Here is a 24,709-nt window from a genome sequence, read left to right as displayed (position 1 = left end):
ATAAGACGCGATCATCAGTAAATATTCCGTCACTGTATCGGAGAATAAATCATGCCAATCCTCATTACCCAAAGCTCTATCCAACCTACATCGGATTGGCTTCTTGTCCCGCCATCCTTTCCAAGAAAAACAATCCCCTAGAAAGGGAAAGTCCAGAAGTCCACAATCCCTGATCATTCCATTAAAAGCGAGAAAAAAGGAAGCAGGACGTAGCCTCCCTCCCCGTTTTTCATGATTACCGGTTAATTCATTAAAATCTCCAATAAGAAACCAAAGTGTAGACCGAGTAGTACCAATTCTTATTAACCGTTCCCAAACCAAATCACGGTTTTTTGGAACCGGATCACCATAAACAAAGATTAAATGAATAACACGACCTTTGAAACATGCTTCAACATCAATTAATCTATTTGATTCCATTAATATTGAAACATTAACAACATCCTTATTATAAAATAAAGCCAACCCTCCACTAGAACCAATAGGTTCCACTGTTTTCAAATCAGAATAGCCAAAATGGCCTACAAATTTTTCCAGAAAAGAAAAAGACTGTTTTGTTTCGATAAGAAATAAAAAATCTGGCCTATGTTTATTCCAGAGATCCCTAAGATTCCCTATAGAGGCCTTATTACCAAGCCCTTGGCAATTCCAGCTTAATACATTCATTTAACAATTTTGGGTTTGGGTGGTTTAACACCCCCTAGCCCGCCTTTGGCCCCGTCCTGAGCCTTTGGAGCAGGTCCATTCTCGCTAGTACTTGGACCATGCGGAGGACGTCTTCTCGGCGATAACAGCATCTGCGCATTGTGCTTCTTAGCATTTACACCCCGTAGAACCGGACCCCGCCCCTTCCTCCCCTTTGCCTCATCCACTTGTAGACTTGCACCCTCTATTGCCATCTCCCCTATCACACCATCATCACCCCCTAAATCCTCATCCAAATCATCAAAAGAATCAGGGTCCTCCTCCATCACCCCAACATCCTGCTCCATTCGACCAACCTCACTACCACCTTCCCCAAAATCCCTCTGAACACCTCCCGTTCCCAAATCATTACCTTGATCGCCCACCTCATCCGATTCTAAGTTGGATTGCAAGTCACGAGCCTGAATGTTGGCACTACGTCCCTCCCCAACATCACCAGCAACTTCACCAATTCCCTTGGAATCCGCTATGGGAAGCACATCAACTTCCAACCATGACTCCTCCAGAGCCAGGACATCAGTCCGTGAATCCTCCTGGGAAAAACCCTCAACAACGACAAGAGCAGGGCCTGTGTCACCAGAACCATGTAAATCACCCTCACCTCCCACCAACTCTGTTGAAATATCCATGATCTGTCCCTCCTCAGGAACCTCCCCCTCCACGACAGGAGGCACCAAAGGACCCGCAACCACATTTACATCCTGAAACAAAGGTCTCCTGACAACCCTGTTTGGTTGTGCTTTCCCCCGCTGCGACCCCACCTCCTCAACAACCGGCTCACTGACCCTCTCCTCACGAGGGCGACCCTGTCCATTCGCCATCCCTTGACGGCCCCGGGAATCCTGTGTAGTCCCCACATGCAAAGGATTCTTAGCCCGATAAGAAGACCTAGCCACCGGCTCCACTCTAGGCTTAGAAGAGCCTTGAGTATTACTTTGGTGACGCCCTTTATTAGGGCCATTTCCACCTCTAGTTTCCGCCAGAACCACCCCTTTGTAACTCAACAGCTGTCCTTGGTTACTGCTCACCTCCGAACCAAACCCACCCCGTCCAGAAGACAAAGAAACCAGTGTTGGGCAAACCTTTTCATCATGGCATAGACTAAAACAAGTCTTACACCAACCATGAAGACGTTCATAAATGAGCTTCACAATCGTAACCTCACCATTGTGAAACTCAATGTCCGTCTCAAAGCAGAGAGGCTTAAGTCCATCAATCGTCACCTGAACCCTCCCTCTGTCGATATCAACAGCTTCCACCACACCCAGAGCCGAACCAATAATCCTAAACGTTTTCTCCGCCCAAAACTGAATGGGCACATCAGAGACCCGAATCCAGAACTTCAGTGAGGATGGGTAAGCCGGATCCACCACTGGAGTCCATCGAACCAAAGAAACCATCCAGGAGTCAAAATGAAAAGGCTCCTTTTTCATTACCTCCAGGATATCAGCTTCCTCATCAAAATCCAGCTGAAACTTCCCTGATCCCAAATCTGCACCCGCAACTCTACCCTCCACCTGCCAAATCCGCGGCATGACAATGAGCAAAGACTTCAAGTCCTGGACTTGAGGATTGAAACACCGCCCAATAAGTGTCTTTGAATAACCCGCAATGAGAGCAGAGTTATCAAAGAACGGAATCTTAATCTTCCGCCGTGAACAAGAGGCATCCTCCGACAAGCCAGCTAACCCCTTCCCCATAAGACCACTTTGAGCCATAAGACAACGAAACCAAACCAATCGAGCAAATACTGAAAAAAACTCTCCAAAAAAAACAAAACAAGAGCGGAATGGTCCAAACTACTGTCCGAACCCACTGATAAAACAATTGAGACCAGAACACAAACCAGAAAAGGGAAACGAGATCAATCAGAGCTGATACGATTCCAACCAAAGATAAATCTCTGTCATTAATCACTCGAACCAAACCACAAATCCGCAGCAGATCTTTTGTAATGTCCCCCAATAAATCCACAAGAGAGAAAACGAAATCAAAGATGAGCTCGAATAAGGAAACCTGAATCAAAAAAAGAAGATCCGATTCCGATCAAGAACAAAATCGTGACAGTAGATCCCCAATCCCGGGACCAGTTTCCAATCGAAGCCTGTACGAAATCACCCATTAAAACCGTCGAATCCTGTAGACCCGTAGGAATCCAATCACCGCCATTAAATAACACCGATCTCTTCCATTTCGAAGAGAAACAAATTATAAAACACCCGATACACCCAATATCCCCCAATCCAGCTTCCAAATCAAAGATCCACCATATATGAAACCCGAGAGATTTCCTCACCCAACAAACCCCAAAATCCCTACAATCGAGCCCGAATAATCCATCAAAAAAAGGATCTCCGAGAGCAGAACGACCAATTACCAACAGATCCGAAGAGAACAAAGTAGAATCCCTTTATTTAAACCAACGAAAAGCCCAAAACATCCGAAAAACTCAACCGATACTCAAAACCCTAGAATCGCCTGTACCATCGCCGCGAGAGAGAAAAAAGTTAATACTATCATATCTACCTAAATATTATGTAAATAATGATAAAACAAACATCATAATACAAATGGTCATAACAGATTAATTACCTTACGTTGAAATTGTAAAACATCACTTAAACTATTTAAGAAAATATTTTGACCCAAAAAAAAAAAACTATTTAAGATTTTTACTTAATCTGATACGGAGGGAGGTATATGATTGTGTGCATATATACTTGGACTATATGTATCATATATGTTACCAAAAACAAGATAATTTTTTTAATTCTTTAAAATCATGAAACCCATATTATAAAAATTATGATCTGCATGATGATATGCATATGCTACATTTACCAATAATTTACTCTATAATTAGCTTATGTTTTCATGTAACTTCATGCAAATGCTATGTTTAATTTTAAGATTGATTTAGTCTAATGGTTGAATGTATATGTGAATTTAAAGGAACAAAGACTGATTAAGTCTATGAAATTAGAGCTGGTAAGCAGTCATCTTATTTCTCAAAGTACTTTAAATATCATTTTGTAACCCATATTACATAGAGTCATAGACTTATGGACCAAAATTCCATCATTTGTCTATGTTTGTCTAATTTTCGGATTAGGCGTACAATTGTTGGATTTAACTGTTAATAAAATTTACAAGTTGACAGAAATCTACTTACGAAGCTGAATATATCATTTTTGATAGATATTTTGACAAAAATCTATGAACATAAACAATACAATGCATGTCACAATTTTGTAACTGTGTCTTTTCAAAATTACTTCTTTGGAAAGTTTGTCTTTGTGGCTCCAGAAGTGATCATATCGTATTTGGATAGGGTGTGGAGCTATTTGAGCAAAGCGTTATTTCTGTGCTTTTAGCTGGTGCCTTGACGAATTACTGAAATGTAAAGAAAAATTGGCCCAACTGATTATACCCATCTTCTACGGTTTCGATCTGTCACTGTTAAGCTTCTAACTAGTAAACTCCATGAATAAAAGCTTAACCCTAGGGAACTCCATTAACATGTAAATACAAGCTCAACAAGGTTTAATAACTCTCAATACTCTCAGATTACAAAGTGATAAATCAAAAAAGTGAAAGATGAAATCAGATCCTAGCATACCTTCGGATCTTCCTTCCCCATACGTTAGTCTCATAGCGACTAATCCTCCACCTCATTCAACATATTTCTCCCTTAATCCTATCCACCTTTATTTATGTCACACTGTTCCTTCTAACACACCAAACTCATGACTCCCCTTCTCATGTGCCAAGGCTTGTGACACACCAAAACTTAGATAAGTGTTGGTGTTGGGTTTCGATGATCGAAAGGCCCGTAGGAGAAGCCCGTTAAGGAACAAATGTTTAATAAGATGATGGGCCTGCCGCGGGCCCAGGAAGGGGATCCGACTAGGAAGAACGCTGAATCAAACTGGAGATAAGATCGCGGGATCATGAACGAGATCGTAAGAGGAGATCCAGGAGAGAGTTCTGGGTCCATTTTAGTGTAAATACTTGAATACTGTAAAGGAAAATCACATGTAATTTCGACTAAGTAACAAAGAATATATCAATACAAATCCAATTCGTCGTTTCTTCTTAGTTCATATCGATTTCTACCGAAAGCCTGCCCTGATCTTAACTTGTCATTCAAATACTTTAAATTGTTGTTTCTCATATCAACAATAAGCATTAACGTTCACACATGGGATCCTCCTCTGTGGAATTAATCCTCTGTTGCTTCCTTCTCACATAGAATCGATGGACCTTATCAGTCACATGTCCGGAAACAAACCAGAGATTTTGGAAAGGCCTTTGCAAAGACTAGTGAAGTGAGTTAATTCATTTCAAGTTCATTCCCAAAACGCCAAAACAGACATCATGTGGAGTTATATTAGTACAGTGAATACCAATTGACATAAAAGACTAGTAGACTACAATGCTTCGATCTAGTTTATCTTGGTCAAAGCCAATGGTTATAGCTACTCCCTACGTTTCTTGATTTTAAAATGAATCACTACTGAAAGGAAAAGATAAACCTTGGGGCTTCATTTTGCAAGCGTATTTAACAGGAACAACTGCACCGACATGGCTACAAAGGCTCACAATAGCAGGGTCATGTCTGTAATGATTCCTCCCTTGGTCCACTACGGTGCCATACCACTTCACACGTACCGGCTTTTTCTTAGTAATGAGTGACGCGCCAGCTCTCGTATTTGAACACACCACATAGCCGAGCTTTATGACCGCTCGGTCCAATGGGAACCTCCTTGCACCATTTGCAATTTTTCAAAGGATAAACCAACAAGAATTTCTTCACACCTGCTCTATTCTATATGATTTTATTCAAATCTTATTGGTTTATTCAATTCTATATAATTTTGGTTGGATTCCAAATCCATTAAAATCATAGAACCAATAACCTTTTTTACAATTATGAATCCTCATAATATTTATATTTAATAATTAATAAAAGAATGGAAATTATATTACTTCATGCTTTAAAATAATAATAATAAAAAATAAAAAAAAAGTTAAGCAATCACTGACCGTATCAATCCGTTAACCGAAGAAACCTAACGTAAAGCAATCTTCGTCTCCTCCTCCGTCTCACTGTGACTGGTCTCCAGGCTTCATACTTTTTTTTGCATTCGGTTTCCAAAATCGTAAGTTTTCTTATCTTCGTTCTCGAATTCGACATTTATTAATTGAACCCAGTTGGGCAATCCTTCTCTCGATTTCACCTGAGATACATTTTTTATTTTACTTTATTGAATGTTTCTGGGTTGTGTTCTGTTTTTATCATTCAATTGATCTGTTAAGACAAGTTTGTATTGAGCTCTGAAGCAAATTTGAATCAGTGTTAAGGAGATAGATAGATCTAATTTGAGCGATTAGTCTTTTTCTGGGTATTGTATATGCTCTCTGCAAAGACTATAGCTTTAGACTTGGTTTAGTAGCCACAGGTAACTGAAAAGACCAAAAATTTCATTAGAAAGCTAAAACCTTTTTAATATCTTGATCTTAATCTTGATGTGTAAGACTCTTTGGTTTAAAACTTGTATAAAACTTCAATGTACAACTTGAGAGTCTTTTCAGGATAGTGTACTAGTTCTTGTGTATCTTGTGAAAGAAAAGTTTGTAGCTTTTGAGGTTTTAGTTATCTTTAAGCTCAAAGTCAAGTTTTCATGGTATGAGAGGATAGATTTGTTGACTCCATGGAATGGATTCACTGCAATTGACCAGTCTATGGGCAAGAATTTAGCATTATATCCGATCTATGTGACATTGAAGAGTATTATCTTCTTTGCTTCCTATCAGTTTTGGCTGCTAATATTTGTTGATTTTTTTAGTTCATCAACACTCTTTGGATTCTGATTTTGAGTTGAGATGCATCAATTCTAATGACAAAATTACTTAGCATTTTTTCTTTTTGATGTTTTAGTAGTATGAACCTTCCCAAGTTTGAAGCAATGTTCCTAATTTCTTATGTTCAAATCTCATAAGAGTCTTTTTTTTTTTTCGCTTTTGGTAGGTCATGGTTCTCTGATATAAACTGCTGAGGCTTATCTGATTGATTTATTCAAAAACTTTGATCAGATGGAAATGTTTTTCCTCTAATTTGGTTGGTAGAAACTCTATAATTTGCTAAACAACCTTACGAATTTCGAATTGTGGATTTTTAACAGGCCTGATCAATATGGATGAGGAGGCATCCCGGACTGCAAGAGAGTCGCTAGAGCTTGTGTTTCGCATGTCAAACATCTTGGACACGGGACTGGACCGGCATACTTTGTCAGTCCTCATAGCTCTCTGTGATCTTGGTGTCAACCCTGAGGCTCTAGCTACTGTTGTGAAGGAGCTTCGGCGTGAGTCTATTCCCGATTCTGTCACAACCACACCATCATAATAATTCCTAAACCCTCTTCAGGTACTGAAAATTCTCTCGATATGCCCAAGTCTACCCAAGTCCGTCTCTTTCTATTGTTTTCATATCTAATAAATGTTTCATATGGAATTAATGGTCATAATTCATGTTGCTGGTATTGGAAACTTGGGGATGCTACAACTCTTTTTTTTTTTTTTTTTTTTTTTTTTTTTTTTTTTTTTTTTTTTTTTTTTTTATGCTACAACTCTTTGTGATTGGTATGTTAATGTTGTTACTACTTTTTTTGTGTGATTAGCAGAAATTTGTTTGGAGGAATTGTAATTTGTTTTATTTGTATGATTTAGCTTTGTGGATTAATTATAACTTCTTTTTATATGCATGAACCGTTCAAAAACGCCATAACAAAAAAAAAAAAAAAAAAAAAGCTCTTAAAACCGTTTAGAAACACAAGCATGTACCACCACAGACTAGCTTACCAGTTTTGGAAAGCCTCGCCCTGAACCATATGTCATTCTCTCTACCTCTAACAAGCAAACAGTCGAGCTCAAACCAAAACCTCATTTTATCGCGATAAACATGTCCACCCACCACCCACCACCCCCTTGGGAATTGGGATGCCCAGTTTTTGTCTTTGGGTAGTAAACTTCTCCATAATTCTCGGTAACATAGTGCTTGCTGCTGCAGCCTCCAAACACAGATCTTACCGTAGATAACATTAACATCTGCGTCTTTTCGAAAAAAACACCCATCTTGGGGAGCTCTCCTGCTTCTTCTCTTTTCCTTTGCGTATCCGCCTAAATAAATCTCTGAACCAACTGAGACAACATTTGAGGAACTGGGATGTTGGTGAGGAAAGTTAAGTAATGAAGGGATTGGTATCAGTTTCGGTTTGCAAGCTAGGGAATGTTCGAACCAGGCAGGTTTAAGCAAACATAGAGACACTTCTCCCTTTTTCCTATGAAGGATCGTGCGGCCTCGAGGTCAGGGAATGCAAGGACTGATCGAAAAGTCTTGGAGACCAGAGATAGAGTTGGACAATGGGTTCTTGAGATACGAACCAGCGAGTATAGAACGACGTCACTGTGTTTTAGATTCAGAATCCTAGGCTCCTAGCCAATACAGATACTCGAGTGTTTGATTTGTTCTATTACTTGTGTTTCTTCAGTTTTTAACACTTACATACACTTGACCTTTGTGTCAAATCAGTCTGTGGTACATCAGTAGAAAGAAAGAAAAAATCACATGTTTAAACTTGTGAAAGAGAAGCGGAAGTATATATAGACAACGAACCAAAGTGATATGCTAGTTATATATACCCACACTCAATGGTTGTTAGTTTATTGACTCACCAAAAAACACGCTTTACTCTTTCAAACTCACTCATCTCACATTCATCAATCTCCACAACTGTACAGCTGAAGAATACCACTCACACTGAACACTCTTTCAACTCTATTAGTTTACCAAAATCAGCATGGTCACGAATTAGAGCCGAGGAACATCCTCATTCCTCGAGGAGTCAACTGCTTCTTCAAAGCAGTGAGCACCGACGATGTAGCTTTTGGTTAGTACGGTGTTACCTTTTTACCTGTTTAGCAACCTGGTAGAGAGCTCGCAGACGAAAAGTGAGCAAAACCCCTGCGTGAGTCGTTTTGAAGAAATGAATGCTCGCGCTGGCTTGTTAACGACCCAACAACCCAGCTCCTTGATGCATTTCCTGGGCTAAGTATGTGTGTATATCTCGAGTGGAGGGAACGAGGCAAAGAACCCTGGCGGGGTGAGTTGTAAGATCTTCTGAGATCTGCTGAACTTCGGCTGACTGGTATATGCGGGGAACGCCAGTACGACCCATTTTGGAAGCTTGTGTGGGAGCGAGAGTGAGAGAGATACATAGGCACTGTGTGTGGCTGCATTGAGGTAGATGGTGAAGAAGATTCTACTCTGATAGATATTGGCAGCTCATAAGACGACTGTAACGGGGTTGTGGAGGATGATGATAAGAGAAACGATGAGGTTGGAGTCACACTAGGAGAAAGCAAAGGTGTGTGCTCTGACGCAGGCATATCGATGCTGTTGCTTCTTGCATCACGTTTACAAACCGGACAAAAGGATCTCCTTTGGCCAAGCCACAAGTCTACACATCCAACATGAAACTCTGCCCAAGACAACAACCACCATTCAGTAAAAGATTACGCATGAATTCTTTATACTTCAAAGTGAGTCTCAAAACACTTACTGTGATTGCAAGGCAGGACCCTTAACTTGTCACCTATGCGATAATCCTCAATGCATATAGCACAAGAAACAGAAGTAGATGCTTCATCGCAAACACCGTTAAATATTGTAATAGGCATACGTCTTAGCAAGTTTTTAGCCATACGAGGAAAGTCACTGCCACTAAGAGACATTATACGCCGCCGCCTAACTCGATGTCTACGGACGAAGAAGCAAGTAGCGAGCACAGCAGACATAGCGAGGAGAGATATGAAAGAGATAGCCATGATTGACCACGCTGAAGTCTCAAAGCTTGGCATAAGCCACACTTCAAAATCAGTACGACCAGCATACTTTTTAAGTACTTCCCCGGTTGCTTTGGAGACAAAGGTACCATAGATAAGTACACCAGCGGGGTTTCCTGCCACTACAATTAGGTTCACAAGATCATTAGTCAAATCAAAAACAAGAAAACAATACAAAAGCGTGAGGAGGAGAGAGATGTGATTACTTGAGACTAAGAAACCATAATCTTCATAATCATAAACAATAGCAGCTTTATAACCAGCCTTCTGAGCATTTCTAATCTTATCTTCGAAACTACAACCACCGCGAATAATCAACACATACGGAGGACGAGGAGAAACACTTGATCCATTTACAACAACAGTCACCGTATTAACCAAATCACAACAAGCATCAAGCGGCTCTGCTACGTACAACACACCACCTTGATCCGATCTCTTAATCATCGGAGCTGGAAAAAAAAAACCCAAATTTGAAAGATTCAAAATAAAACATAACTTGAAAAAGACAACAAAGTTTCACACTTCCAATACATACGATCAAAACCCTAATCAGCTAATTCCATAAATTTCATTTTCATTACATAATCTATGACTTTTCATGTTTTTTATTACAGTGATTGAAAAAACAGGACAGAAGTGGGGGATTGAATGGAACAGTAACAAGAACTTACTGAAATTGGATTCGATATCGTCAAAGGAGAGAGATTTGTTTTTCCCGATCAACAAAATTTTCGCAGAAGCCAAGTGTGAAATCAGTAACAGAGATAAGATTGTTGCAATCGAAGCGTGGCGACTCATCCTATAAGCTTTAGACGAAATCGAAGTAAAACCCCAAAAAAAAAAACGAATCGAGAAAGAAGGAATCGGAAGAAGAAACTGAAGAAAAGTAATTAGGGTTTTAATGGATGATGATGATGAACACTTGAGCTTCTTCTTCCATAGAAGAGCGAGAGAGGGTAAGACCAAAGACTTCTCAGAATAATATCTAGAATTGTTCCGAGTATACCATTTTTTAATTTTGTTTTAATTTTTTATTTTTATAAGAGTGTAACTGTTAATTTTGGAATTATTCGGAAAGGTACTTAAAGTATTCGTTTTTACAAAAAGTCCTAATTACAAAATTAAAAAAATATATCTCCAAGGTTGTAGATGTTACAAGTATTTTGCTAATTTTGTGATAAATATCTAAATGAGGATGTGGCGAGGATGTATAAATTAAAAACAAGACCTAGAAGAATGGTCTCTATTGACTACAACATCTAAAATCTTTATATGAGTTTTGAGTTTTCTATATCACTTGGGGTGGGGGACATCTTTTGGATTCTTCTCCGATATGCTAAAATAGTACAATTCAATGAAACCATTTTTTTGAGAACTATCCTAGTTATAGTTATAGTACTTTTAAGTTTTAAGTTACTTTTGTATTCAGTTTTGCACCATAATCTTTTAACTTTCATTAGTGAATTGCAAGTACCTTTTATAGTGGCTTACATAAATTAAAACTGACTCAACCAGAAAATAGAAAACAACTAAGACCACTAACCCAATTTAAGCCACTTGACTCTAACAAAACATTGACTCAGTAAACAACATGACTGAAGTAAATAAAATGCAAAAGCAGAACATAACGCAAAAACAGAACACAACAACAAAACAACTTAACTGACTCCAACAAACCCTCCCTTGAGCTTAACTCTCCGAGAGATTAAGTTCACTCAAAGTGATCATCCCAAATGCTGCTCTAGCCTTCTGAAACAAAACCAGCTTCAATGATTTCCTCATTGCATCTACAAGCTGCGACTCCGTGTTGCAGTAGACGAGTTTGATGACTCCTTGCTTAGTTAACTCTCTCAGGAAATGATAACACACCCGTATATGCTTGGACCTTCCGTGCATGACTGCATTCTTGGACAGTTTGATGGTTGAAGTGTTGTCGCAGAGAACCACCATTTTGTTAGCTTGTTCATGACCGATCTCTTCTAGTATTCTCCTCATCCAAATAGCCTGACAAGCACAAGCTACAGCGGCGACATACTCAGCCTCAGTAGTAGAGAGTGTCACAATGGGTTGTTTCCGTGAAAACCATGCCACAGCTCCTCCACTCATCATAAACACATACCCTGATGACTCTTGCTGTCATTTATATCACCTGCATAGTCGCTGTCTGTGTACGCCACCAAGTCACTCATTGTTCCCCGCTTGAACCAAATGCCACACTCTAACGTTCCTTTGAGATAGCGCAGAACTCTCTTTGCTACAACAAGATGCAGTTGAGTAGGTGAAGCCATAAAGCGACTGAGTAGACATACCACAAACATAAGATCAGGGCGTGATGCAGTTAGATACATCAGACTCCCCACCATTTGCTTGTACAAAGTTGAATCAACCTTCTCACCAGTTTCATCTCGACCAATCTTTTGACCAGGAACAATCGGATTGCAGACCGGATTGTGATGTTGCATTCCAAACCTGTCAATAACCTCAGCAGCATATTTTCTTTGGCAAATAAAGATACCTTTCTCTGATTGTATCACCTCTATGCCGAGAAAATATCTCATCTTCCCCAGATCTGTCATGTCAAACTCTTTCTTCATGGAACACTTGAACTCTTCTAGCAGCTCATCATTGTTCCCCGTGAAACAGCAAATCATCAACATAAACGCTAACAATCAAAATGTTACGTCCAACTCGTTTGATGAACAAGGTCTGTTCATTTGGACTGTTAGTGAAGCATTCTTGGACAAAGTACGCTTCTATGCGGCTAAACCAAGCTCGTGGTGCTTGTTTTAGCCCATAGAGAGCCTTGTGCAGCTTGTAGAACATTTCTTCCTTTTCTAGAACTTCATAACCTTGAGGTTGCTCCACATATACCTCCTCTTCTAGCTCGCCATGTAAAAATGCAGATTTGACATCTAACTGATAAACTCCCCATCCTCTATGAGCTGCTTCAGCAAGAATCATTATCACAGTGTCCATTCGAGCTACATGAACAAATACTTCAGTGTAGTCCACTCCATACTCCTGTGCATAGCCTTTCACGACTAATCTCGCTTTGAACTTATCCACCTCTCCTAACTCATTTAGTTTGGTCTTGTAAATCCACTTAACTTTGATTGCTTTAGCTCCATCTGGTAGTGCAGTGAGGGACCATGTTTGATTTTTCTCGATGGAACTCATCTCTGCATCCATCGCTTCATTCCACTTTTGATGTTGAGCTGCTTCTTGAAACTGTGTGGGATCTGAGATGGTCATGAAGGCAAGATAATCAGCATTGAAAACATTGACCTTTGCCATGTTGATTTCTTCCTCCGTGTCAGACAGTTACTCTCCAGAGGTATAGTCTGCAGCCTATACTGGTGGTCTTCGAACTCTGGTTTCTCCAACTTGAGGTGCTGCAACTTCGATGTTTTCATCCTCTGCATCATTCTGCTCAGCTTCTTCATTCTCATCACCTTCTTCATTCATCTCCTCTCTTTCATTGTTCTCCCACTCAAGTTCAGTATCCGGTTCAGCTGAATGAATCTGTTTCCAAATCCACTTCTTCTTCCAAATCCACTTCTTCTCTTCTTCGAATATCACATCTCGGCTGATGTGAATTCTTTTCTCCACTGGATCGTACATCTTGAAAGCTTTCGATTCACTACTGTAGCCTAGCAAGACACACTTCACGCTTTTGTCATCAAGTTTGGTTCGTTTGACATCAGAAATGTGCACATGCCCCAAACACCCAAATATCTTGAAATACTCCACTGATGGCTTCTTGTCACTCCATGCTTCCTTCGGAGTTTTGTCTTTCATAGCCACTGTAGGTGATCTGTTGAGAACATGAGTTGCCCATGCTACAGCTTCAGGCCAGAACGAACGTGGGATCTCTTTCTCTCGCATAACTGTTCTCACCATGTTCATGATGGTTTGATTTTTCCTCTCAGCAACTCCATTTTGTTGAGGAGTGTATGCAGTAGTCAGCTGCCTCATGATTCCATGCTTGTCGCAAAACTCCTTGAATTCTCCAGAATTATATTCTCCACCATGATATGTTCTTAAGCATTTGATGAACATCCCAATTTGTTTTTCAACAAATGCTTTGAACACCTTGAAATGATACAGAGCTTCTGATTTCTCTAAGGCAAAGTAGATCCATGTTTTCCTAGAGAAATCATCAATGAAACTGATCAAATACCTCTTCTGGCTGTTTGATGAAAGAGTGATCGGACCACACAAGTCGGAATGAATGAGTTGCAGCTTCTCGGTTGCTCTCCATGTGCTTTGCTTAGGGAAAAGCACTCGATGTTGCTTCCCTTTCACAAAAATTTCACAGGTTGCTTTGACTTGTTGAATCTCTGGCAAGCCCTTGACCATCTTCTTGTTATGCAGAGTGAGTAAACCACTGTAGCTTAAGTTACCATAGCGATGGTGCCATAGTTCGGTATTGTCAGGAGCATCAACTTGCAGACATTGCAACGCTTCTCCTTCACCCTTACTTCCACTTTTTTCAGCAATCAACACATACATCCTATTTGCAGTCATGACAGATTCGGCTATCTTCCCTCTTGTCGGATGAAAAATGCTACACGTCTTTTGTTCTCCTCCCTTGAATAGCAGATCCATCCCCTTTTCTTGAAGCTGTCCAACACTCAGCAAGTTGTTCCTTAACTCAGGAACATAGTAGACATCATTTACAGCATACGTTACTCCCCCCAAGAACAAATTTCACCATACCGACTCCAGCAACCTCCAGCTTGTGGTTGTTACCAAGTTTTACATGATGAGTGAAATTTGTGAACAGCTCCGAGAACATCTTCTTGTCTCCACACATGTGGTTTGAGCACCCAAAGTCCACAAAACACACATCACTTCGTTGTGCTCCAAGAAGCTCCACATACGCCATTAGTAAGACTTCTTCTTTCTCACCAATCTCAGCATAGTGTGCCTCGTTGTTCCACTTTGGACATTCGTATTGAAAATGTCCCAGACCATGACACTTGTAAAACTCAACCGTTGCTTTGTTGAAAACACGACCTCTTCCTCCTCTTCCCTTGCCTCGGCCTCTAAATGATCTTCTGCCCCTTCCTTGGACATTCACATTTAGAGCCTGCATTTCTTCTTCAAGAGGTGTCTTCTTGAACTTCTTTTCATGAACCGATAGTGAACTCTGCAATTCATCAATGGACATGCTTCCTGTGTCTTTGGACTCCTCGATCGACACCACCACGTAAGTGAATTTTTCAGTTAAGGTTCGAAGAATCCTCATTTTGTTTGAAACCGCCATGACTCTCTCAAAGTAATCATCGACAGTCTCATCCATCTTCATTGATAAGACCTCAAACTCTCTTCTCAAAGTGTTGAGAAGAGATCGCTTCACTCTCTCATTACCTCCAAACTTCTTCTTCATTGAATCCCAGATGATCTTGGACGTCCTCCGATCCAAGATCTGTTCAAACACCGTTCGATCGATCGCTTGAAACAGAAAATGCTTCACCTGGTGATCCTTCATCTTCAGATCCTCCTGATCTCTCATTTGTGCGGCGGTTGCTTCAGCCTCTGCTGCCATCTCGGTGTAACCGTCTGCTACCAAACTCCATAAACCCTTTGCTCTCAAAAGGTTCTCCATCAGCTCGCTCCAATGATCATAGTGACCATCAAAGTGAGGAATCTTTGTCAATGTCTTCTCGTCGCTCATCTTTCTCTCTCTCTCTCTCGCTGGGATTAACAGTTTGCTCAGCTACCAAATGTGAAATACAGTTTTGCACCAGAATCCCTTAACTTTCATTAGTGAACTGCAAGTGCCTTTTATAGTGGCTTACATAAACAAGAACTGACTCAACGAGAAAATAGGAAACAACTAAGACCACTAACCCAACTTAAGCCACTTGACTCTAACATAACATTGACTCGGTAAACAACATGACTGAAGCAAATAAAACGCAAAAACAGAACACAACACAAAAACAGAACACAACAACAAAACAACTTAACTGACTCCAACAACTTTTAATTTCTATACTAAATCGTTAGACGTTTCATCTGTACCTAGTAATTGATTGAAAAAATTAGAGATTACCTAAAGTCTAGTTCTTTTTTAAAAAAGATTTTAATAGTTTTTTTATTTGGGTTTGCCAAGAAAAAAAAAAGCAGGAATGGTGTTTTGGTATTTAACATATACTTCTCATTGGATGGTAGTACATATATGAGACTGTAGATACATTGTTCCTAATTCTTTGAAATTTCAAAGGAGAAAAGATTCAAATAATCCGTTAGAAATTAACAATTTGAGTGAGTAATAATATGCTCATACCTCATAGTAAAGAAAATCAGAAAGATTTACAAAATGTAGTCCTCTTACAAAATAATCCTACAAATTGCAATAATTAAATAAAATTTTGGGCCCTTTTGTTTTTGGGCCTATATAATCACATTAGCTTTACCCCTCCAAAATTGGGCTCTTTTGTTCCTATGCAAAATTTATTTTGTTTGTCTCCTGTTACAATTTTTTTAGAAATGCTATCATGCCACAAATTGAGTAATCTAACGAGTCTCTTGTTTTGTCGCGGTTCTGATTGTTTGTTTGATTCAAAAGTTCAAATTTGGTTTCGTATGTTGCAAGCATATTATAATGTATATGCATTATAAAGATTCAAGTTTGGATAATAAAGTGATACTAGTAAAACTTAATAGACTAATTGTCAAGGTCACGTTTGTGATATAAATCTTCGTTTATAATATTTAATGAGCATGATGATTTAACTGAATACAAGATAAATTTTATTTGAATGATATCATAGGCAACAAATACATAGTACTAGACTACTGGTAGGTTTTCTAATAATCGTCTCATTTGAAGAAATTAAATAATTCCACGTTTGAGTTTAATATTTCCTTTTAAATAAATAGATACATGATGCTTAGTTTGAAATGTTTAGATAGTATATGTTACGAGTGTAAATTATATTATATGGGACTTGTATGCATATACATAAAAAAAAAATTTGTGTTTTTTTCTCCTTTTGGCCTTTATTGGAAATAAATAAATGTTTGATAATTACTTCAAGTCTATTTTAAAAAGAAACCAAAATTAAGAGTGGTGTTCACGACGATGAAGTTTGCAACTTGCGGTCGTGCAGTGCAAAGCTGCCAAAGCCGTGTGAACTCAACCCAACTTAATATGATGAAAACTGGTTCTTGTGCCATTCGCTGGCACGTTTGCATGCATGTCGGTGAATTGTTTATATAGATTTCGATTTACGACCCTTCGATCTAAGTCTATCTCTGACGTTTTTTTTTCCTTTTCTTGGTAATATATCTCTGACATTTTCTAAATAGAATAACGAGAGAAAATTCATGTTCTTCAGTTAAAGACAATATATATTTGGTTTTATTTAATGTTAAACCCAGAAAAAAATAGTTCAACAATGTAAAAGATATATATACGGATATTTTTAAAAACAGATTATTGGTGTCTGGTACATTGCATGTTCTGATTAGTGAAGTAGTCAACACGTTATTCCTAGTATTCATAAATCTTTGTCTTTTTCTTTCTCTTTAGATTTTTTGTTTGATAAGTTAAATTCTTCGGGAACTACTTTATTGTATCGACACAATAATGTTTTTGATTGGTACTATAGCGGTGTATATCGCTTATTAAATTATCAATCATATTAAAAAGTAAACAACAATAGAAAAATGACATTTCCAAATTTTATACTGTTGTACCGCTATTTTATCGTATTTAACTATTTAATTTTATATACTTTTGTCATTTTTTTTTCTAGTTTATATTGTCTAAATTGTAAGATTTTTATCGAATTCATGGATTAATCTAACCTAATGTTATTGGCCTGTTTTCTTAAATCCGGCCATTTCCAATTTGTCTCTTCATTCTTTATTTGTTTATCACTCTTGCAAATGAGCTGATGACGTCTCCGATGGGACGACGAGGTTTCGTTTTAACTTCGAGTTTTCTTCTTATAGTTGTTTTTATATGTCAAATAAAATACCAAACGACGTGTTTTCCACTTGCCACATTACTTAGTGTTTTAATCAAAAAAAAAAAAAAAACTTTTGTTTTAAGTCTCGTGAAATTTTGCATGACCGATATAAGAACTCTAGACCAATAGATGATGAGTTATACTTAGTATAGATTTTAAACTAGTTACCTGCAGTTCTAGTTAACCCCGTAAACTAATATTGATTAGACACGTGAATGGAGGAGAAGTACTTGAATTGAAGAATAATTTTGGCTGGCTGATGCATCATGCATGTACGATCGATCCTTACTTTAAACGCTTTTAATTGTTTTGTGATTTATTCCACGCGTTTTCGTGTTTAGTTATTTTGAAACTTTATATGTCCTATGAGATATTGTTATTTTGTTTATAATTTTGTGAAAATGGCGTAGAATTGTGAATAAAAAGACTCACAAAATACTACTATTCGAGTGAGACTATACTTCATGTAATTTTGTGGGCCGCTAAGTCGAAGACAATCCCACTTTTGTGAGTCTTTCGGTTTGGTCTTTTATCCACACAAGACACACCCAATGTATATTATTGTTTATTTTGTTAAACTAATACTCAATTTTTACATCCAAATATTAGAGTCATTTTAGATCTCCAAATTTAGCCAATCCAACTAAGTTTATACAGTTTTTTTTGTTGTCATTTTCTGCATTACATATAAAAAAAACATCAAATCAGCTAGGATTTGCAATGAAATTATATTAGTACTTGTCTCATACTTTGGATCCAATTTGGTAGTATAGTGAATAAATTATTAGATAAATAGTATAAAGAAAAAACTGAAATTTTTTAAAATTGTAGCTCACAAATTATATCACAACAAAATTGTATAGTAAAATCCATAAATGGCTTGTCCCTTTCAAGTTTCAATTTTTTCTCTTTTCTCATCCGATTCAATAATTGAAATCTTTTCAGTAGATTTTTTTTTTTTTCTTCAATTCAATTTATTGTGATAGTATAGTTGGTAAAAACAAAATTAAATGTTGATGGTCACGGGATAATAAAAGAGCAATAATAATAAAATAATAATTGCATAAGACGAGTCAAACAACAACATAAAACAATGGAAGAAGACGAAGAAGAAAGGGTTCGTAAACTTCGTATCCATCTTCCTCCTCATTTGATTAAAAACCAAAAAAGCCAGAGACTTTCGAAACCAAGAAGATGGAGAAACCAAACCCAAGAAGACCCTCGAACAGTGTTCTTCCATACGAGACACCAAGATTAAGAGATCACTACCTCCTCGGCAAAAAGCTAGGCCAAGGCCAATTTGGTACAACCTATCTATGCACAGAGAAATCATCGTCAGCTAACTACGCTTGCAAATCAATCCCGAAACGTAAGCTTGTGTGCCGTGAAGACTACGAAGACGTGTGGCGTGAGATTCAGATCATGCATCATCTCTCTGAGCATCCTAATGTGGTACGGATCAAGGGTACTTATGAAGACTCTGTTTTTGTACACATTGTTATGGAGGTTTGTGAAGGTGGTGAGCTTTTTGATCGGATTGTATCTAAAGGGCATTTTAGTGAGCGTGAGGCTGCTAAGTTGATTAAGACTATTCTTGGTGTTGTTGAGGCTTGTCATTCTCTTGGTGTTATGCATAGAGATCTCAAGCCTGAGAATTTCTTGTTTGATAGTCCTAATGATGATGCTAAGCTCAAGACTACTGATTTTGGTTTGTCTGTCTTCTACAAGCCAGGTACTACTTCTTTGATTCATCACTTCTTGATTGGAATCAAATGGATTTTTATTGCTTCATTGGTTGATTTGATTGATTGCTTCTTTAAGAAATGTCTTGTTTGGTTTCTTGATCCAACAAATGGTTTGAATCTGTTTGTTTGAATGGTCTTTTTAGATTTGCCGCTTGAGCATTGTTACGAAAAGGTTTAATTTTTTGTAATCAGGTTTTGACATTTAGTTGAGAAATATGTATGCATCTATCAAGAAGCGATGCATTTGGTTCTTTGATTCATCCTTTAGACTATGAAATCAAATGGTTTTGTCTTCATTAGTTCCTTGATTGCTTTTTTGATACACTATCAAGAACTGTCTTGTTTGATGCTGAGAAACAGATTACTTGATATGCTATCTGCAGGATCTTTGTTGAATGGTCAATTCAATATTGCTGCTTGACCATTGTTAGGGAAACAATGATATCTTTTGGACTTATTTTTCTGAATCGTGATTCGACATTTAGTTGGGAACTTGTGATATATGAATGTGTTAATCGCAAGGTTTTGTTATATGTAACATAAGCATATGCAGCAATGCTATCAGAGCTGGGATGAGACTAACAAATCTGTCGTTATGTTATTTTGCCTCTTCAGGGCAGTATCTGTATGATGTAGTTGGAAGTCCGTATTATGTTGCACCTGAGGTTCTGAAAAAATGTTATGGACCAGAGATAGACGTGTGGAGTGCCGGTGTTATTCTTTACATCTTACTAAGTGGTGTTCCACCTTTCTGGGCTGGTAAGTTTATAAATCCAATTCCTTTGTTATTACCGAATCAAGCATATTGCTTGTGTGATTTATGCTTCTATGTCTTTGGCAGAAACCGAGTCAGGAATCTTCAGACAGATTTTGCAAGGGAAGATAGATTTTAAATCTGATCCATGGCCTAGTATCTCAGAAGGTGCTAAAGATTTGATTTACAAAATGCTTGATAGGAGCCCTAAGAAACGTATTTCTGCACATGAAGCATTGTGTAAGTTATTCGTAATGATTGTTTTCCTCTCACTACATGTATATTTGCTGTTAATTCCTATATATGTGAACTGAGTTTTTCCTCTGATGATATGATCAGGTCACCAGTGGATTATTGATGAACATGCTGCTCCAGATAAGCCACTCGATCCGGCAGTCTTGTCGCGTCTAAAGCAGTTCTCGCAAATGAATAAAATTAAGAAAATGGCCTTACGGGTAAGCAAGAAGTTGTAGCTCTTTATTCTCCACTCTCATTGCTTAATCTACTGGTTAGGAAGATTGATTAAGAAAATGCATTTCAAGAACTATCTTTAAGATATGAATAAGATTTAAGAAAATGGCCTTAGTAGTAAGAGAGTTGTAGCCCTTTAATCTCCAAACTCATTACTTATTATCAAGAACTGATTCCTTTGTTAGGTAATCGCTGAGAGACTCTCAGAGGAAGAAATTGGTGGTCTGAAGGAATTGTTCAAAATGATAGATACAGACAACAGTGGAACAATCACCTTCGAGGAGCTTAAAGCGGGTCTGAAGAGAGTCGGATCTGAACTGATGGAATCAGAAATTAAGTCTCTTATGGATGCGGTATTATAACAAAACAAAAACCATCTTTTAGAATTATCTATTTCTCCATACTAAAGATGTTCTGCGGTAATCACAATGCATAAACGGTGTTTGGCAGGCGGATATAGACAACAGTGGGACAATAGACTACGGCGAGTTCCTAGCAGCGACGTTACACATAAACAAGATGGAGAGAGAGGAGAATTTGGTGGTTGCGTTTTCGTACTTTGATAAAGATGGTAGCGGTTATATCACCATTGACGAGCTTCAACAAGCCTGCACAGAGTTTGGTCTCTGTGACACTCCTCTTGACGACATGATCAAGGAGATTGATCTTGACAATGTAAGAAGCCTACATGATCTGTTTTCTTTTGTCTTGTTTCTTAGTAAGTTTGAGTTAAAACTGATGGTGCAAATGCTTGGTTTGGTTAGGATGGAAGGATTGATTTCTCAGAGTTTACTGCGATGATGAAGAAAGGAGATGGAGTTGGGAGGAGCAGAACGATGATGAACAACTTGAACTTCAATATAGCTGACGCTTTTGGGGTTGAGGAAACCAGCAGCACTACACAGTCTGATGACTCACCAAACTAATTATAATACATTTTGGAACTAAAAAAAATGAGAGCCCACAAAAGAAATACTGAATCTTTTATCTCTCTTTTTGTTTTTGATTTTATTTTTGTAGATGAGCAAACTCTCAGATTTTGTAATAGTATGGATAATTTTTGCTCCATAATTTTCCTTTATTAAGTTTCCTAGAAACTGTCTTTTTAGTGTAAAAGAATAAGAGAAACTCACAGGACTAAAAAATTACTCTCTCTCAAATATCTGATTACCTAACTGGACAATGCAGCAAAATGCAATGAATTGGATTACAGGCATCATAAGGATTTGGTCAAAGCAATGTCTTCAAGCATATACATAATCATGTATTCATGTTACTACATAAGCCAATAGGCTGCAGAGTCAGATCTCTGAATCAACAACATTCAATATACAAATCCAATCTTTTAGGAGATTTAGTAAAACTAGCTAGAAAAAAAAGTTGCTACAAAGGGAATGAGGAACTACAAAGGACGGCTTTGAATCGACGACAAAGTAATAAACCAATCAAAGCCAAAGTTAGTGGTTTTGGAAGCGATCTTCTTCTTTTAGCCTGAGCTCATATACACCATAAAAATCCTGCCATCTGACTGTATGGTGCTGCTCTTCAGTATCTATATAAATATATCTTTGGTATTCAGTCTTCATTCGTATACTCTCTTTCTCTTTAGGAGGGCAGGGAATATGGAGATGGATCCAATGAGGAACAGCACAGACAAAGTCTTGAAATCATACAGATCTTTTACTGATCTGAGATCCCCAAGAGCCAGACCAGCCTGTATACATGAAATAAAAGTTATGAAATTTGCCTGTTTAGTGTGAAAGAACCACAATAATAGGACTCACTCTGACGGTGATGTAAGAAGCTGGCATAAGACCGACTAAAGTTGCCAAAAAGAAGACATGGAAGGGTATGTCAACGATTGGAGAAGACAAATTGATGAAGAGGTTTGGAAGTGTTGGTGTTATCCTTAAGAACAGCATGTAGTTTAGCAGCCTATCTCTTCTCTTTGCAATCTGATCCAAAGCAGTAATGATATCAAGGCATTAACCCTTAAGAACAAGCGATGTAATGTATGCTAATATAACACAAAATGAACTTACCTCGGCCTGGAAGAACCTCAACTTTTCGGGCCACAACCAGTTAACCAGAGGCCTACCGACAAGTTTCGATAAGAAGAAACAAGAACATGCTCCAGCTGTTGCATTGAGGACAACAAGGAAAAAACCTCTAACCACACCAAAGAGAGCTCCAGCAAGCAATGACATAAATATTGTTCCAGGTATCATAAAAGTCTGCATAAAGATATACGTCGAGCAGTAACCTAGAATGAACCGTGCTTGGTACTCACTTGCATAAGACCCAAGATTCTCTCTGCATATATTCACATAAATGTATCATCATCATATAGTAAGACCAACCAAATCACATTTACATTTCAAATCAAGTCTTCAAGCTAATGTTGCTGCTCTCTAAACCCATTTTTTCAGAATCTTCGAAAGATCCAACCTTTCAATTTGATTTTAGAAATTAGGCTCCAAATTCAAGAGATAACACTACTAAAAGCTTAAATTGAATTCTCAATCAATAGAACAAGAGAACAAGCTAATCACATACAAAAAAATGAGAATGCTGCTTTTGAAAATCATGTCTTTAAGCTAATTTGCTGCTCCAAAGATCCAAACTTTCAAACTGGGTTTTTGAATTAGGATTCAGATTCAAGAGAACACACAACTCAAAGCTAAACACTTTCAATTCAAAAAAAAAGGAAGAAGCTTTTATAATCTCACTTGAGCAATCGAAGATCAGAGATAGTTCTCGGGACTTTGAGCTTGCCGTATTCAGCGGCGGGCATGGTTAGGTAAATACACAAAAGACCGGTGGTGAAGACGAGGAAGACGATGAAAAACACGGCGAATTCCCACCGTGACAGAGGAAACCGCTCCGATTTGGTGCGTTTGCCCGTGGGCGAATCATCGTTTACGAGTCCTCCTTTAGCTGCCGACGACGCTGCGGCGTTCTCTTCATCTTTCACGAGCTGCTGTTGTCTTCCTCCGCCGTCACCTGTTATATTCCGAGGTGCCGCCATTACTGTAATGCTCTCTCGAGAAAACCCAGTTCTCAAGGAATTGAAGAATTTCACCAACAAAATCTAATAAAGGTTTCAACTTTTTCTTTTTTCTTTTTTCTCTGCTTTTTGGTTATTGTTTCTTACATTTTAGTACTAATATATATATATTTGTTGGAAATGTACAATTTCAGTTCAGACGCAAAGATTAAGAATAAAATATTTGTGATTCACTGCAACCATAGGATATGCCTTCTTCAATATTTGTCTTTCCCTTGTCAACTCCGTTGTTCGCTAATAGAGAAACTTCTATTCTATACAGAAGGTTCGCTAGTTAGTTGATCTCAGAATTGTTTTTTTTCTTTCTTCTTTTTAATTTGTTATTAATATTTACGTTACTAGTTCTAGGAGTATTAGTAGAAGAAGAAGGAGTATTAGGAAAATAACTCAGTACAGGGCCGGCCCAATAAAATTGGTGGTCCAAAGCGAAAATATAATGTGGCCTTTTTTCATTATTTGTTTTAATAATATATTTTTATATTTTAAAAAAAAAATAGAATTCTAATACATTTTGTAAACAAATACTGAAAAAACAAGTAACAACAAAAGAAATACCTAAAATACAAGTATACAAGAGGATCACATTACATCTTAATAAAGTTCAAGCTGTTTAAAAAAAAAAAAAAAACAAGTATACAACTAAAACAAAATAAAAATATGTGGTCATACAAACATTTTAAATAAATAATAATACTTTTTTTGAAAAAATATATGTATCCTACTATATTAATTGGGAAGTACAAATATGAAACTAACTTTAAAATGTGTAAAAAATTACATTTAATTGCTATTAGGAAAGTTTAATTAAGATTAATTAATTAAATATAATTAATTAAAAATAAAACACGTTGCAGATAAAAATAAAAAAAAATCTAGAAAAGTAAAAAACCATCTACTCAAATCAAAACTAATTTGTACTTGACAAAAATAAAATAAAAAAGAAAAATTAACAGCTAAGATTTTTTAAAAATACAAATAATTATTAGTTAACAAAAAAAATTATTTCTTTCTCTAATAAATTATCGACGAAAATTACTAAATATTTTTTAGAAAAACATATAAACCAATCAGAATT

At 37.6% G+C, this 24,709-nt stretch overlaps 5 protein-coding genes across 7 annotated transcripts; 2 read left to right on the top strand and 3 right to left on the bottom strand.

Moving 5' to 3' along the window:
- The first annotated feature begins 5,687 nt into the window (after positions 1–5,687).
- LOC109128426 (mitotic-spindle organizing protein 1A) lies at positions 5,688–7,447 on the top strand. Of its 3 annotated transcripts, none has more exons than XR_015578557.1 (3): positions 5,688–5,867; positions 6,891–7,132; positions 7,386–7,447. XR_015578557.1 is itself a non-coding variant. In XM_019234700.2 (3 exons), exon 2 carries the CDS (start codon positions 6,902–6,904, stop codon positions 7,109–7,111), a length of 210 nt encoding a protein of 69 aa, XP_019090245.1. In that variant the 5' UTR covers positions 5,731–5,867; positions 6,891–6,901; the 3' UTR covers positions 7,112–7,132; positions 7,389–7,447. The 3 variants fall into 3 exon arrangements, 2 of the variants coding, with proteins under 2 accessions (XP_019090245.1, XP_087338469.1); XM_019234700.2 differs by having other exon boundaries at positions 5,731–5,867; positions 7,389–7,447; XM_087482343.1 differs by lacking the exon at positions 7,386–7,447 and having other exon boundaries at positions 5,731–5,867; positions 6,891–7,328.
- Positions 7,448–8,317: 870 nt separating this feature from the next.
- Positions 8,318–10,664, bottom strand: LOC104721967 (receptor homology region, transmembrane domain- and RING domain-containing protein 4). Its single transcript, XM_010440053.3, has 4 exons — positions 10,284–10,664; positions 9,816–10,061; positions 9,327–9,731; positions 8,318–9,245 (listed from the first exon to the last, which is right to left on the bottom strand). Exons 1-4 carry the CDS (start codon positions 10,408–10,410, stop codon positions 8,683–8,685), a joined length of 1,341 nt encoding a protein of 446 aa, XP_010438355.1. The 5' UTR covers positions 10,411–10,664; the 3' UTR covers positions 8,318–8,682.
- Positions 10,665–14,284: 3,620 nt separating this feature from the next.
- Positions 14,285–15,292, bottom strand: LOC147948497 (uncharacterized). Its single transcript, XM_087467284.1, has one exon. It carries the CDS (start codon positions 15,290–15,292, stop codon positions 14,285–14,287), a length of 1,008 nt encoding a protein of 335 aa, XP_087323410.1.
- Positions 15,293–18,643: 3,351 nt separating this feature from the next.
- LOC104721938 (calcium-dependent protein kinase 4) lies at positions 18,644–21,664 on the top strand. The gene is made up of 7 exons (XM_010440018.3): positions 18,644–19,329; positions 19,958–20,101; positions 20,184–20,336; positions 20,436–20,551; positions 20,753–20,920; positions 21,018–21,242; positions 21,332–21,664. The coding sequence occupies exons 1-7, from the start codon at positions 18,792–18,794 to the stop codon at positions 21,491–21,493; spliced, it is 1,506 nt and encodes a 501-aa protein (XP_010438320.1). The 5' UTR covers positions 18,644–18,791; the 3' UTR covers positions 21,494–21,664.
- Positions 21,665–21,792: 128 nt separating this feature from the next.
- On the bottom strand, positions 21,793–23,833 carry LOC104721948 (putative membrane protein At4g09580). The gene is made up of 4 exons (XM_010440030.2): positions 23,297–23,833; positions 22,610–22,880; positions 22,352–22,522; positions 21,793–22,281 (listed from the first exon to the last, which is right to left on the bottom strand). The coding sequence occupies exons 1-4, from the start codon at positions 23,593–23,595 to the stop codon at positions 22,150–22,152; spliced, it is 873 nt and encodes a 290-aa protein (XP_010438332.1). The 5' UTR covers positions 23,596–23,833; the 3' UTR covers positions 21,793–22,149.
- Between the last annotated feature and the right edge of the window lie 876 nt (positions 23,834–24,709).

This window comes from Camelina sativa, chromosome 2 (assembly GCF_030686135.1).
Source record: "Camelina sativa cultivar CO46 ecotype springtype chromosome 2, ASM3068613v1".
NCBI lineage: Eukaryota > Viridiplantae > Streptophyta > Magnoliopsida > Brassicales > Brassicaceae > Camelina > Camelina sativa.
This window is presented reverse-complemented; position numbering and strand designations above follow the sequence as displayed.

Excerpts from the sequence above, each read along its gene's own strand:
- LOC109128426 (XM_019234700.2), top strand. The coding sequence starts at position 6,902 with ATGGATGAGGAGGCATCCCGGACTGCAAGAGAGTCGCTAGAGCTTGTG.
- LOC147948497 (XM_087467284.1), bottom strand. The coding sequence starts at position 15,292 with ATGAGCGACGAGAAGACATTGACAAAGATTCCTCACTTTGATGGTCAC.
- LOC104721967 (XM_010440053.3), bottom strand. The coding sequence starts at position 10,410 with ATGAGTCGCCACGCTTCGATTGCAACAATCTTATCTCTGTTACTGATT. Across the intron at positions 10,062-10,283 it reads CGATATCGAATCCAATTTCA|CTCCGATGATTAAGAGATCG; the intron begins GTAAGTTCTTGT and ends TTTTTTTTCCAG. Across the intron at positions 9,732-9,815 it reads TTATGGTTTCTTAGTCTCAA|TGGCAGGAAACCCCGCTGGT; the intron begins GTAATCACATCT and ends ACCTAATTGTAG.
- LOC104721948 (XM_010440030.2), bottom strand. The coding sequence starts at position 23,595 with ATGGCGGCACCTCGGAATATAACAGGTGACGGCGGAGGAAGACAACAG. Across the intron at positions 22,523-22,609 it reads TGAGGTTCTTCCAGGCCGAG|ATTGCAAAGAGAAGAGATAG; the intron begins GTAAGTTCATTT and ends GCTTTGGATCAG. Across the intron at positions 22,282-22,351 it reads CTTCTTACATCACCGTCAGA|GCTGGTCTGGCTCTTGGGGA; the intron begins GTGAGTCCTATT and ends TCATGTATACAG.
- LOC104721938 (XM_010440018.3), top strand. The coding sequence starts at position 18,792 with ATGGAGAAACCAAACCCAAGAAGACCCTCGAACAGTGTTCTTCCATAC. Across the intron at positions 20,102-20,183 it reads TGTTCCACCTTTCTGGGCTG|AAACCGAGTCAGGAATCTTC; the intron begins GTAAGTTTATAA and ends TGTCTTTGGCAG. Across the intron at positions 20,552-20,752 it reads TTAAGAAAATGGCCTTACGG|GTAATCGCTGAGAGACTCTC; the intron begins GTAAGCAAGAAG and ends TTCCTTTGTTAG.